Raw genomic sequence first — 13,411 nt, 5'->3', positions numbered from 1 at the left:
GAGACCTCCTCAAATGGTCCAGAATGCAGCAGCGTGTCTGGTCTTCAGTCAGCCTAAAAGAGCACATGTCACCCCTCTCTTCACTGAGCTCCATTGGCTACTGTGAGCTAAACGCTAAAGTCCTGGATGGTACGGCTCCCATCTACCTGAATCCTCTTGTAAAGACTTACGTCACGGCCCGGCCGCTCTGGTCATCGAAGGATCGTCAGCTAGCGGGGCCTACACCACGCTCAGGACAATCCATACCTTTTTCATGTGTCGTTCCACAGATGTGGAATGACCTACCAAGCACTACCAGAACAGGGTCCTTGTCGATTTTCAAGAAACTTCTGAAGACCCTGCTCTTCAGAGAGCATCTTCTAAACTAGGGCCCTCCCTGTACCCCCCCCCCCCCCCCCCCTACTGTCCACTCCTTGTTCATTTCCCTTTATTATTCATTATGCTGCCTCACTGCCACCTAGGACTGACTGATTAGTGTTTGTTGTTAGCCTCAAGGGCAAGCTCCTGGCTTCATTATCACATGTAAGTCCCTTTAGACAAAAGCGTCTGCCAAATGCATAAACATAAACATCATACCATCAAATATTAAATTGTATTACTCTGAAGGTAAATTAAAGGTAAGCATTGTTTTCAGGCGTATTTATTAGTTTTTATTAGACAGATTGATCAAGGTGGGACACCTGAATGTTTCTCTATACAAAAGCACTGCTAGAACACTGAACACTGATCATATTGGTGCAGCGAAAATAAAAACGATCACTAAATTCCTTTGGCTGGATAAACCTCCACGAATTAGCTTAAAAACACTTCAGAAGACTAAAGAATGAGGAGGACTGGACCTACTCAACTTTTATTATTATTTCTTAGCCAACAGGCTGCAATATATACCAAGATGGTTTCAAGATAACCCACTAGATTACCCTGGTTAGACATAGAACAGACCCTTTGCAATACGATAGAGCTTTCAGACTTACCATTTATTAGCTCAAGCATAAGAAAACATGAAAGCTTCAAAAGTATTAGTATCAGCACCTCTCTGGTAGCATGGTGGGAGTATTTACAAATGACAGTCTTCACTAGTGCCATGCAGACGCACACCTATCTGGAATAATCCTGATATTTTGCAAAATAACAAAATGATGAACCTTCCGGACTGGAAAAACAAAGGAATCCTATACCTGGAACACATATATGAAGGATTGGACTTCATCCCATTTAATAGAATAGTCTCCCAATTTGGAATAGACAAGAATAGCTTTTTAGAATATCACCAAATTAAATCTGTAGTCAAACAAAAATTTAAGCTCAATAAAATAGAATTACAAACACCACCAAGAGTATTTGACTTCTATAATCTCAAACCCCCCAAACTACTGTCTAAAGTATATAAGACACTGTCCAAAATAGACGATAGAATAGCAATCCCTATTGAAAAATGGGAGGTGGATCTATCAGTTAGCTTTGACCAGAACTTCTGGTCCCAAACTTGTTTAAAAACTTTTAAAATGATCAGACACCCCAGTTTACAATGAATTTAGTACAAAATCCTACACAGGTCATAGGATGTTCAAGATGGGGTTTGTGTCGTCTGACAACTGTACACACAGCACAAACAACGTTCCTGACAATTACATTCATGCACTGTGGTCCTGTCCACCTGTCCAGGAATTTTGATGTAAAGTATGTGAAGATCTGTCAAAGTCTCTGAAATGTCATATCCCAACCACCCCCTCTCTTTGTTTACTGGGAAACCTGGACGATGTCCCAATTGAAACATCTGTGGTTCACGTGGTTCTGACTGCCATATGCATCGCTAAGAAAACTATCCTCTTGAATTGGAAAAATAGAGAAACTCTCTGCATTAACCAGTAAAGAAATCTTTTGTTGTCGTCTTCCTCCGCTTATCCGGGTCCGGGTCGCGGGGGCAGCATCCCAATTAGGGAGCTCCAGGCCGTCCTCTCCCCGGCCTTGTCCACCAGCTCCTCCGGCAGGACCCCAAGGCGTTCCCGGACCAGATTGGAGATGTAACCTCTCCAACGTGTCCTGGGTCGACCCGGGGGCCTTCTGCCGGCAGGACATGCCCGAAACACCTCCCCGGGGAGGCGTCCAGGAGGCATCCTGACCAGATGCCCAAACCACCTCAACTGGCTCCTTTCGATCCTGAGGAGCAGCGGTTCTACTCCGAGTCCCTCCCGAATGTCCGAGCTCCTCACCCTATCTCTAAGGCTGAGCCCGGCCACCCTACGGAGGAAACTCATTTCGGCCGCTTGTATCCGCGATCTCGTTCTTTCGGTCATTACCCAAAGCTCATGACCATAGGTGAGGATTGGGACGTAGATCGACCGGTAAATCGAGAGCCTGGCTTTCTGGCTCAGCTCCCTCTTCCCCACGACAGATCGGCTCAGCGTCCGCATCACTGCAGACGCCGAACCAATCCGCCTGTCGATCTCCCGATCCCTCCTACCCTCACTCGTGAACAAGACCCCGAGATACTTAAACTCCTCCACTTGAGGTAGGACCTCTCCCCCGACCCGGAGGTGGCAAGCCACCCTTTTCCGGTCGAGAACCATGGTCTCAGATTTGGAGGTGCTGATCCTCATCCCAGCCGCTTCACATTCGGCCGCGAACCTACCCAGCAAGAGCTGAAGGTCAGAGCTGGATGAAGCTAGGAGGACCACATCATCCGCAAAAAGCAGAGACGAGATTCTCCTGCCACCAAACTCGACACACTCTACACCACGGCTGCGTCTAGAAATTCTGTCCATAAAAGTGATGAACAGAACTGGTGACAAAGGGCAGCCCTGGCGGAGTCCAACCCTCACTGGGAACAGGTCCGACTTACTACCGGCTATGCGGACCAAACTCACGCTCCTCTGGTAAAGGGACTGAATGGCCCTTAACAGAAAGCCACCCACCCCATACTCCTGGAGCGTCCCCCACAGGGTGCCCCTGGGGACACGGTCATAAGCCTTCTCCAAATCCACAAAGCACATGTGGATTGGTTGGGCAAACTCCCATGCCCCCTCCATCACCCTTGCAAGGGTATAGAGCTGGTCCACAGTTCCACGGCCAGGACGAAAACCACATTGCTCCTCCTCTATCTGAGATTCAACTATCGATCTGACCCTCCTCTCCAGTACCTTGGCGTAGACCTTTCCAGGGAGGCTGAGGAGTGTGATCCCCCTATAGTTGGAACACACCCTCAGGTCACCCTTCTTAAAGATGGGGACCACCACCCCGGTCTGCCACTCCCTAGGAACTGCCCCCGATGACCACGCAATGTTGTAGAGATGTGTCAACCATGACAGCCCTACAACATCCATAGCCTTGAGATACCCAGGATGAACCTCATCCGCCCCCGGGGCTCCGCCGCTGTGTAGTTGTTTGACTACCTCAGCAACTTCTGCCCCCGAGATCGGACAGTCCATCCCCAGGCCTCCCAGCTCTGGTTCCTCCTCGGAATGCGCATTGGTGGGATTGAGAAGCTCCTCAAAGTATTCCTTCCACCGTCCGACTATAGCCTCAGTTGACGTCAGCAGCTCCCCATCCCCACTGTAAACTGTGTGAGCGAGTTGCTGCCTTCCTCTCCTGAGGCGCCGGACATTTTGCCAGAACCTCTTTGGAGCCGATCGATAGTCTTTCTCCATGGCCTCACCAAACTCCTCCCACGCCCGAGATTTTGCCTCGGCAACTGCCACTGCTGCACCCCGCTTGGCTATCCGGTACCTGTCTGCTGCCTCCGGAGACCCACTGACCAGCCACGCCCTGTAGGCCTCCTTCTTCAGCCTGACGGCTCCCCAAACCTCTGGTGTCCACCAGCGGGTACGGGGGTTGCCACCACGACTGGCACCGGCCACCTTACGACCACAGCTAGCAACAGCCGCCTCGACAATCGCAGAGTGGAACAAGGCCCACTCGGACTCAATGTCCCCTACTGCTCTCGGGACGTGGTCAAAGCTCTGCCGGAGGTGGGAGTTGAAGACCGTCTTGACAGGTTCTTCTGCCAGGCGTTCCCAGCAGACCCTCACTATGCGTTTGGGTCTGCCAGGTCTACGCGGCATCTTCCCTTGCCATCCGATCCAACTCACCACCAGGTGGTGATCAGTTGACAGCTCCGCCCCTCTCTTCACTCGGGTGTCCAAAACATACGGCCGCAGGTCAGATGATACGACTACAAAATCTATCATCGACCTGTGACCTAGGCTGCCCTGGTACCAAGTGTACCGGTGGGCATCCTTATGTTCGAACATGGTGTTCGTTATGGCCAAACTGCGGCTTGCACAGAAGTCCAATAACAAAACACCGCTCGAGTTCAGATTAGGTGGGCCGTTCCTCCCAATCACACCCCTCCAGGTCAAGCTGTCATTGCCCACGTGAGCATTGAAGTCCCCCAGCAGGACAATGGAGTCCCCTGATGGAGCACTATCTAGCACTCGTCCCAGGGACTCCAAAAAGGGTGGGTACTCTGAACTGATATTTGGCCCATAAGCATAAACAACAGTCAGGACCCGTTCCCCAACCCGAAGGCGCAAGGAAGCTACCCTCTTGTCCCCCGGGGTAAACCCCAACACACAGACAGAGAGTCTCGGGGCTAACAAAAAGCCAACCCCAGCCCTCCGCCTCTCACCCGGAGCAACTCCAGCAAAGTAGAGTGTCCAACCCCTCTCCAGGTCTCGGGTTCCAGAGCCAATGCAATGTGTCGAGGTGAGTCCGACTATATCTAGCCGGTACCGCTCAACCTCTGCCACAAGCTCCGGCTCCTTCCCCGCCAGCGAGGTGACGTTCCATGTCCCAAAAACTAGTTTTCTTGTCCGGGGATTGGACCGCCAAGGCTCCCGCCTTGGTCTGCCACCCGATTCGCATTGCACCGGACCCTTCATGTTCCTGCTGCGGGTGGTGGGTCCACAGTTGGACGAGCCCATGTATCCGGTTCGGGCTGGGCCCGGCCGGGCCCCATGGGCGAAAGCCCGGCCACCAGGCGCTCGCTCACGGGCCCCAACCCCAGGCCTGGCTCCAGGGTGGGTCCCCGGTAACCCTCCGGGCCGGGTACTCCGACTCTTCGTTTTAACCGCCATGAAAGATCCTTTGAACCGTTCTTTGTCTCACCCTTCACCTAAGACCAATTTGTCATGGGAGACCCTGCCAGGGGCACTAAGTGCCCCAGACAACATAGCTCCTAGGATCATTAGGGCACTCAAACTCCTCCACCACGATAAGGTGACGGTTCAAGGAGGAGAGAAATCTTTTGGTAGATCATATTACACTTGAGATAGCCTCTGCTTCCACTTCAGATCAATCTCTCTGGGCTCCTTTCATCGGTTCCATCACATAGCGAGGGTGGGGGACCGTTGATGTTGTCCTGCGGGATGATGTGGGTGGGGGGGTGGAGGGTCTGAGTTTGGAGTATCCGGAAGTTCCCTGGGGGTGGGTTCACTGGGGGGGGTGCCTGGGACTGGGGGGGCCGTTGCCCCCCTCTGGAGGTGCTTTGGTTGCCTCGGGGGGTGGACTACTGGGTGGTGGGTTGCTGTGCTCAGCGTTGGGTGGGGGAGCTTGCTCATCAGCACCCCAGCAGAAAGGGTCGAACTCTTGGAACCAGTATGTGTTGTACCCTTTGTGCAGCAGTACCGGGACCAGAGTGAATAGGGTGTGTATGGGGAGCATGAGTGGGTGTCTGGCGTGCATTTTTGTCTTAGGTTGTATGTGTATGTGTGAGCATGAGGGAGGGAGTGTGTGACTGTGTTTGTGTATGACTGTATATGTCAGGTGGGACCTTTGACTCCTCCGTTCTCCTGGGACTTCTTTTGATGCTATACATCTTTTTCTCCCCTCCCCCTGTCACATGTGGTGTGGAGTGTGGTGCCTTGGTCTGCCTGAGTGTTTGCGGCTCCCGGGTCAGGGAGTTTAAGATTTTTAGCGTCTGCCTGATTAATCCCGGTGGCTGCCTGGTGGGATCTGGGTCCCTGGGCTCTGTTGGGTCTCCAGCGGGGCTGGTCGTCCCTGGGTCCCGGGTCTCTGGATTCCAGGCTCGGCCGGCTAGGGGGTGGGAGGCTGCAGGCGGGCCTGTGGGCTTGCCACTGATATCCCCCAGTACTCTGCCGGCTGCTGGTTGTGACCCCCGGGGCAATCCTCTGTGCCTCTCGAGGGGGGTAGGGGCTTTTCTGGTCACAGTCTCCCTGGGGTCCCTGCGCTCTGGGGCAGCTACTGTATCTCTGAGACTTGGAGCTCCCTTCGTCTCCTACGCATCTTTAGGGGGCAGATCTGTGGCCCCTCACACTCTCTGTTGGACGCTCCTATAGAGAAACCTTACATAAACAAGCGCGTGTACACACACAGGTGCTCACATGGTGCTCTCAAAAGTAGACTTGGGCACGTTCAACACATGTCTTAAGGCTGTGGTGGACACTTAATGCTCTGTGATTTATTATCGTGCGATTGTTCAGTTAAACAGTTTTTATATTTCCTCATCAGGCTGACACAGTGATAGCTTGCTCCTGTTGTATTGTTGTGTGTCCCTTATTTTTTTCTATTCTTTCTCTTTCTGCAGGTCTAGAAGCAGACTCTTGTTCATTATTGTTTATTTTGTGGACCCCCCCCACCCCCCCCCCCTCCCCACCTTTTATTTTCCTTTCTCTTTCACCTCTGTCTCCGTGTCTGGTCGTGATTACAAAGCTTTCAATAACAATAAAGTTTTAAGTATCAGGCGTGACATTGAAAGCAGACGCTTTCATGCTCCACCTGAGAGTAAAGCTGTAAGGCTTGTTACCAGCATTCAGACATCAATTCTGTTTGCTTCACAGCCAGACAGGACACGGGAAAAAAAATGAAGAAAAGAAAAACGATTAGGCAACAAGCTGCTTCATGAGCTTAGCTCGGTTTGCTGAGCTCTAACACCAAACCAACCAACCAACACCAAAGGAAGGGCTTGGGCTATTAACAATTTTTTATTAGTATATAATTAATTCTTCCACATAAATTGAAAGACTTTGATACAAACTATTTAAATTTGAATAAATATGACCTTTAAACCTGGTTTGGTTCAACTGAAATTGTAGTCCGGATGACATTTATTTTCCTTGTCTTTTCTCAGATGTGAACGACAACGTCCCGTTTTTCACATCTTCCATCTATGAGGCTTCAGTCACTGAAGGAGCAGATTCAGGGACTACGGTTTTCCAGGTTTCAGCCAATGACCTTGACCTGGGTCTTAATGGCAAGGTGAAAACAAAGTCAGAAATTCACACTTTAAATGTTTACTGCACACATACATCCACGGGCTTTCATAAGAGTGAACTTATGGATGTGATCTGTCTTTAAGAGGAAGTTTTCTATTCACTCCTTTGGCTCAGATTTCTTACTCCTTGCTGGAGGATCGCAGCGGGGACCATCAGTATTTCCGTATTGACCCAGAGCTAGGCTTTATCTACACCCAAGCTGTGTTTGACCGAGAGACCAAGAGCTCATACCTGTTGGAGGTTCAGTCTACAGACGGTTTGGAGTCAGCAAGACCTGGAAAGCACGGTCAACCCAACTCAGGTAATAACATCCATTCTCATTTTACTCTACAACACAACTCACAGCTGACTTTGATTGCCAAGATGTTTTAACACATTTAAAATGTTTTGTCTGACTTACTGTGTGCTTACTGGTGTGTAGCTTCAGATGATATGAAGTAAATGCATTCATACATGTTAAAGCTGAGAGGCGCAGTCATGCCATAAATCCTGCTAAGGTGGCGAGATTCAGTGAGTGCTTTAGTCTAGCAGGACAGGACCTTCTCTTAGCCCACCTCCCTGTTGAAGAGTTTATTACTCGTTTTGATACGCTATGCACATCTGTTTTGGATGATGTTGTTCCCTTTAAGATTAGGAAAGGAGGGCATAGGGCAGAGCCGTGGATGTCTGATGAGACCCAGGCCTCCAGGCAGGCCTGCAGGAGAGCTGAGCGAAAGTGGAAGCAAGACAAACTTCACGTGTCCTATGAAATTGATAATAAGTCACTTTTTGATTACCAGGAAGTGGTACGACAGGCTAGGTTCAGATACTATGCCAACATTGTGAAATCAAATTCTCATGACCCACACACTCTCTTTAAGGTAATTGATTCAGTACTGGAAACTGCAACTTCTCCCTCTAGGTCTACGGCTACGATGGCCGGGACATGTGAAGATTTTCTTCACTACTTTGTGGACAAAATAGAGATGATTCAGGCTGCTATTGTAGGCCGCACTCCTGTTTTCGTGGCACCCATGTCACTTAGGGCAAACCTGCCAGCCTTCCAGACTATATCTCTGACAGAGCTAGAGGAACTCATTTCTAAGCAAAAACTTTCTGGTTCCCCTTATGATGCTCTTCCCCCAAGGATGCTTAAGGAGGCTTTCTCTGTTCTGGCCCCTTATATACTGGTTATCTTAAATACCAGTCTGGCCTCTTGTGTGGTTCCCCTTACTTTTAAGAGGGCTGTTGTACGACTGCTGCTGAAAAAGAAGGAAATGGAGGAAACTGTGTTAGCCAATTACAGACCTATCTCACATCTACCTTACATATCTAAGCTGCTTGAGAGGGTTGTATATTTACAGCTGGTTGCATTTTTAGACACTAACGAACTCTGGGAGATCTTTCAGTCAGGGTTCAGAGCAGGTCACAGTACCGAGACTGAACTTTTAATGGTTCTTAATGATATTTTTTTTAGCTTGTGATGGTGGGGATGCTGTCATTGTTTTGATGTTAGATTTGTCTGCGGCCTTTGACATGGTCGATCATGACATACTTTTGGATCGGCTACAACATTGGGCGGGAATTACCGGTGCAGCCCTACAATGGCTACACTCCTACTTATCCAACAGGAGTTTTTGTGTCAGTATAGGTGAAACCTCCTCGACCTGGGCGGGACTCAAGTGGGGTGTGCCACAGGGGTCTGTACTGGGTCCGCTTCTTTTCGTACTTACTACCGTTGGGGAATTTTCTTTGGCGGTTCGGCATGCGTTTTTATTTTTATGCTGACGACTGTCAGATCTACCTCCCCCTTCATGGGGGGGGTTCGATGGGTCAATATCAAAGCTTGTAGATGCCTTAGAGGATGTGCGCTCCTGGTGGCTACAAACTTTTTACATCTGATGACGCTAAGACTGAAGTAATTGTACTTAACCCTGGTATGTCTACACGCCCATGTGATTCTGTGAATCTGGGCCCTTTAGCATCCAACATGAAGACCACCATCCGAAATTTGGGAGTGCAACTGGACTCAGCCCTTAAATTCGACGCGCAATTCAACCAGGTTGTGCAATCGTGTTTTTGTTAACTTACGCCGACTAGCCAGAATTAAACCCCTGCTGTCCAGAGTATATTTGGAGACTGTCGCACATGCTTTTGTTCTTTCAAGTCTCGACTGCTGCAATGCACTGTATGCGGGCCTTAGTCAGGGTGCGGTAGCACGCTTGCAGTTAGTACAAAACTCAGCCGCTAGGTTCGTGACAGGCACTAGGTACAGGGAACATATCACCCCTTTGTTGGCATCCCTTCATTGGCTGCCTGTGAAATACAGGGCAAAATTCAAGGTCTTGGTACTGGCATACAAGGCCTTACACGGAACTGCTCCAGCATATCTTGGCAACCTTTTGCATAGACATGCCCCCTCGCGGGCCCTTCGCTCAGCCGGCAGGGAGCTGTTGATTGTTCCACGCACCAAGTGCAGGTCACGGGGGGACCGTGCATTCTCTGTGTTGTCACCTGCACTTTGGAACCAGTTGCCTTTGGTGGTGCGTCAGTCACCCTCATTGGGGGTTTTTAAGACTCGCCTTAAGACCCATTTTTTTGTCAAGGCATTTCAGGATTAGCAAATTTTACACGGTTTCGATGCCCCGGCCTCTTAATCGTTTTCTGGATTTTATTTTTTGCTTTTACTCTCCTCTTTTAATTGATTTTATGCTAGTTTTACGATTGTTATATTTCATTCTGATGGTTTTATGCTTTTATTGTGTTGTGTTCAGCACCTTGGGTGTCTGCATTGGTCGCAGAAGGGGCTTTATAAATAAATGAAATAAAATGAAATGACAGCTGGGGTCATTAAAATCTGGGTGTTTTTAACCCTCTGGAGGCAGGCATTGCAGATTTGCAACAGTTAAAACCTATCTACCTGGTTACTCCACATACATATTTCATGAGCATTTTTTAACTCAGAAGTACCCCTGCAGGACTTAGTTGTTCGTCCTTTTATCAAAACTTATTTTGAGACTGAGAGTGTTAATGATGGTAATTGGTCTTTTAATGTTAACCTTTTTTATTTCATTTTATTTATTTATTTATTTTTTGGTCATATGTCATTTTTAGAACCTTTTATGGTGAAAAAACACATTTTTAATTCCAATGTTATCTCTTATCTTACCTCCTCCTTCACATTTTAACATCACCTGCCGGGGTTGTAACTGTCATTTAGGAGAGAAGTAGAAAATTGTGAACTATGAACAGCTATAGCCCCCGGCCCGACTCCCCCGCCCCTACAGAAAGTAGCGGAAAGCCACACCTCATATGACGCACACAAACAGCCTTGTAGCGCTAATGGATAAGTAATGTTCTGATATGTTCCTGCTCAGACACACCTGATTCTAACTATTTAATTATCTCCTCAGTCGTCAGCAGGTTCTACAGGAGCTGCTAATCACTCATTTTAATCAAATCTGCAATATTTTAGAGTTTCATTCATTTTTACAACTTAATAAACCATTCTTAATGTTATGTTTAAGTGTGCATTATAAAATTAAAGAATATAAATTGCAGTGGCTCAGAAACTAAGTGCTCATCCTGTTAGCTGTCGGTTGCCAGGTTGAACCTCTGCTCTGTCTCAATCATTAGTGTCCTTGGGTCAGACTTTTCATCCACCTCCACGAGCAGGGTGGTCGGAGGGGCTGTTGGTGCCAATTGCATGACAGCCTTGCATCTGTCAGTCGTCCCCAAGGCTGCTGTGGATACCATCACCATCAGCATGCGAATAGCCTATGTGAGAGGGTAAATGAATGAGTCTGGTCTGAGGGTTAGTTTTATTTATTTTATTTTTTTGAGTCTTTGGACTTGAACAAGCTCTATACAAATGAAGACCATTCACCACGAATTACACCAGAATATAGAATAATAACATGTTAAAAGATTAGGTGAGTTAAAGAAACACTAAATAGTTTATTAATTTTTTTTTTTTTTTTTTTTACTTTAAGAGATAACTTTAACCAGAGGATCTTTCATGGATGTAAATTCAAAGAGTCGGAGTACCCGGCCCGGAGGGTTACCGGGGTCCCACCCTGGAGCCAGGCCTGGGGTTGGGGCCCGTGAGCGAGTGCCTGGTGGCCGGGCTTTCACCCATGGGGCCCGGCTGGGCCCAGCCCGAACCAGATACATGGGCTCATCCAACTGTGGACCCACCACCCGCAGGAGGAACATGAAGGGTCCGGTGCAGTGTGGATCGGGTGGCAGACCGAGGCGGGAGCCTTGGCGGTCTGATCCCCGGACAAGGAAACTGGTTTTTGGGACATGGAATGTCACCTCGCTGGCGGGGAAGGAGCAGGAGCTTGTGGCAGAGGTTGAGCAGTACCAGCTAGATATAGTCGGACTCACCTCGACACATAGCATTGGCTCTGGAACCCAAGTCCTTGAGAGGGGGTGGACATTCTCCTTTGCTGGAGTTTCTCCGGTTGAGAGGCGGGGGGCTGGGGTTGGCTTTTTGTTAGCCCCAAGACTCTGCCTGTGTGTTGAAGTTTACCCCGGGGGACGAGAGGGTAGCTTCCCTGTGCCTTTGGGTCGAGGAATGGGTCCTGACTGTTGTACCCACCCTTTTTGGAGTCCCTGGGACGAGTGCTAGATAGTGCTCCATCAGGGGGCTCCATTGTCCTGCTGGGGGACTTCAATGCTCACGTGGGTAATGACAGCTTGGCCTGGAGGGGTGTGATTGGGAGGAACTGATCTGAACTCGAGTGGTGTTTCATTTTTGGACTTCTGTGCAAGCCGCAGTTTGGCCACAATGAACACCATGTTTGAACATAAGGATGCCCATCGGTACACTTGGTACCAGGGCAGCCTAGGTTGCAGGTCGATGATGGACTTTGTAGTTGTATCATCTGACCTGCGGCCGTATGTTTTGGACACCCGAGTGAAGAGAGGAGCGGAGCTGTCAACTGATCACCACCTGGTGGTGAGTTGGGTCAGATGGCAGGGGAAGATGCCACGTAGACCTGGCAGAGCCAAATGCATAGTGAGGGTCTGCTGGGAATGCCTGGCAGAAGAACCTGTCAAGACGGTCTTCAACTCCCACCTCCGGCAGAGCTTTGACCGCGTCCCGAGAGCAGTGGGGGACATTGACTCAGAGTGGTTCTTGATACACTCTGCGATTGTTGAGGTGGCTGTTGCTAGCTGTGGTCGCAAGGTGGTCAGTGCCAGTTGTGGTGGCAACCCCCGTACCCGCTGGTGGAAACCAGAGGTTCGGGGAGCCGTCAGGCTGTAGAAGGAGGCCTACAGGGCGTGGCTGGTCTGTGGGTCTCTGGAGGCAGCAGACAGGTACTGGATAGCCAAGCGGGGTGCAGCAGTGGCAGTTGCCGAGGCAAAATCTCGGGCATGGGAGGAGTTTGGTGAGGCCATGGAGAAAGACTATCGATCGGCTCCAAAGAGGTTCTGGCAAACTGTTCGGCGCCTCAGGAGAGGAAGGCAGCAACTCGTTCATACTGTTTACAATGGGGATGGGGAGCTGCTGACGTCAGCTGGGGCTATAGTTGGACGGTGGAAGGAATACTTTGAGGAGCTCCTCAATCCCACCTACACGCATTCCGTGGAGGAACCAGAGCTGGGAGACCTGGGGATGGACTGTCCAATCTCGGGGCGCAGAAGTTGCTGAGGTAGTCAAACAACTACAAAGTGGCAGAGCCCCATGGGCGGATGAGATTCGCCCCGGGTATCTCAAGTCTATGGATGTTGTAGGGCTGTCGTGGTTGACACGTCTCTGCAAAATTGGGTGGACATCGGGGGCATTTCCTGTGGAGTGGCAGACCGGGGTGGTGGTCCCCAATCTTTAAGAAGGGTGACCCGAGGGTGTGTTCCAATTATAGGGGATCACACTCCTCAGCCTCCCTGGAATGGTCTACTCCAAGGTACTGGAGAGGAGGATCTGATCGATAGTTGAATCTCAGATTGAGGAGGAGCAATGTGGTTTTCATCCTGGCTGTGGAACTGTAGACCAGCTCTATACCCTTGCAAGGGTGATGGAGGGGGCATGGGAGTTTGCCCAACCAATCTACATGTGTTTGTGGATTTGGAGAAAGCTTATAACCGTGTCCCCAGGGGCACCCTGTGGGGCACGCTCCAGGAGTATGGGGTGGGTGGCTTTCTGTTAAGGGCCATTCATTCCCTTTACCAGAGGAGCGTGAGTTTGGTCCGCA

At 49.7% G+C, this 13,411-nt stretch overlaps 1 protein-coding gene across 1 annotated transcript in view; it reads left to right on the top strand.

Annotated features, from left to right (window-relative positions):
- Positions 1-13,411, top strand: part of si:ch211-186j3.6 (neural-cadherin) — a 640,545-nt gene that overhangs the window by 275,545 nt on the left and 351,589 nt on the right. The window contains exons 14-15 of the mRNA XM_054732672.2: positions 7,088-7,215; positions 7,347-7,533. Coding sequence (XP_054588647.2) covers positions 7,088-7,215; positions 7,347-7,533 — 315 coding nt within the window. The remainder of the gene's footprint in view (positions 1-7,087; positions 7,216-7,346; positions 7,534-13,411) is intronic.

The sequence above is a fragment of the Nothobranchius furzeri genome, chromosome 9, assembly GCF_043380555.1.
Source record: "Nothobranchius furzeri strain GRZ-AD chromosome 9, NfurGRZ-RIMD1, whole genome shotgun sequence".
Classification (NCBI taxonomy): Eukaryota; Metazoa; Chordata; class Actinopteri; order Cyprinodontiformes; family Nothobranchiidae; genus Nothobranchius; species Nothobranchius furzeri.
Note: the sequence above shows the minus strand (reverse complement) of the source record. Positions and strands in the feature narration are given on the sequence as shown.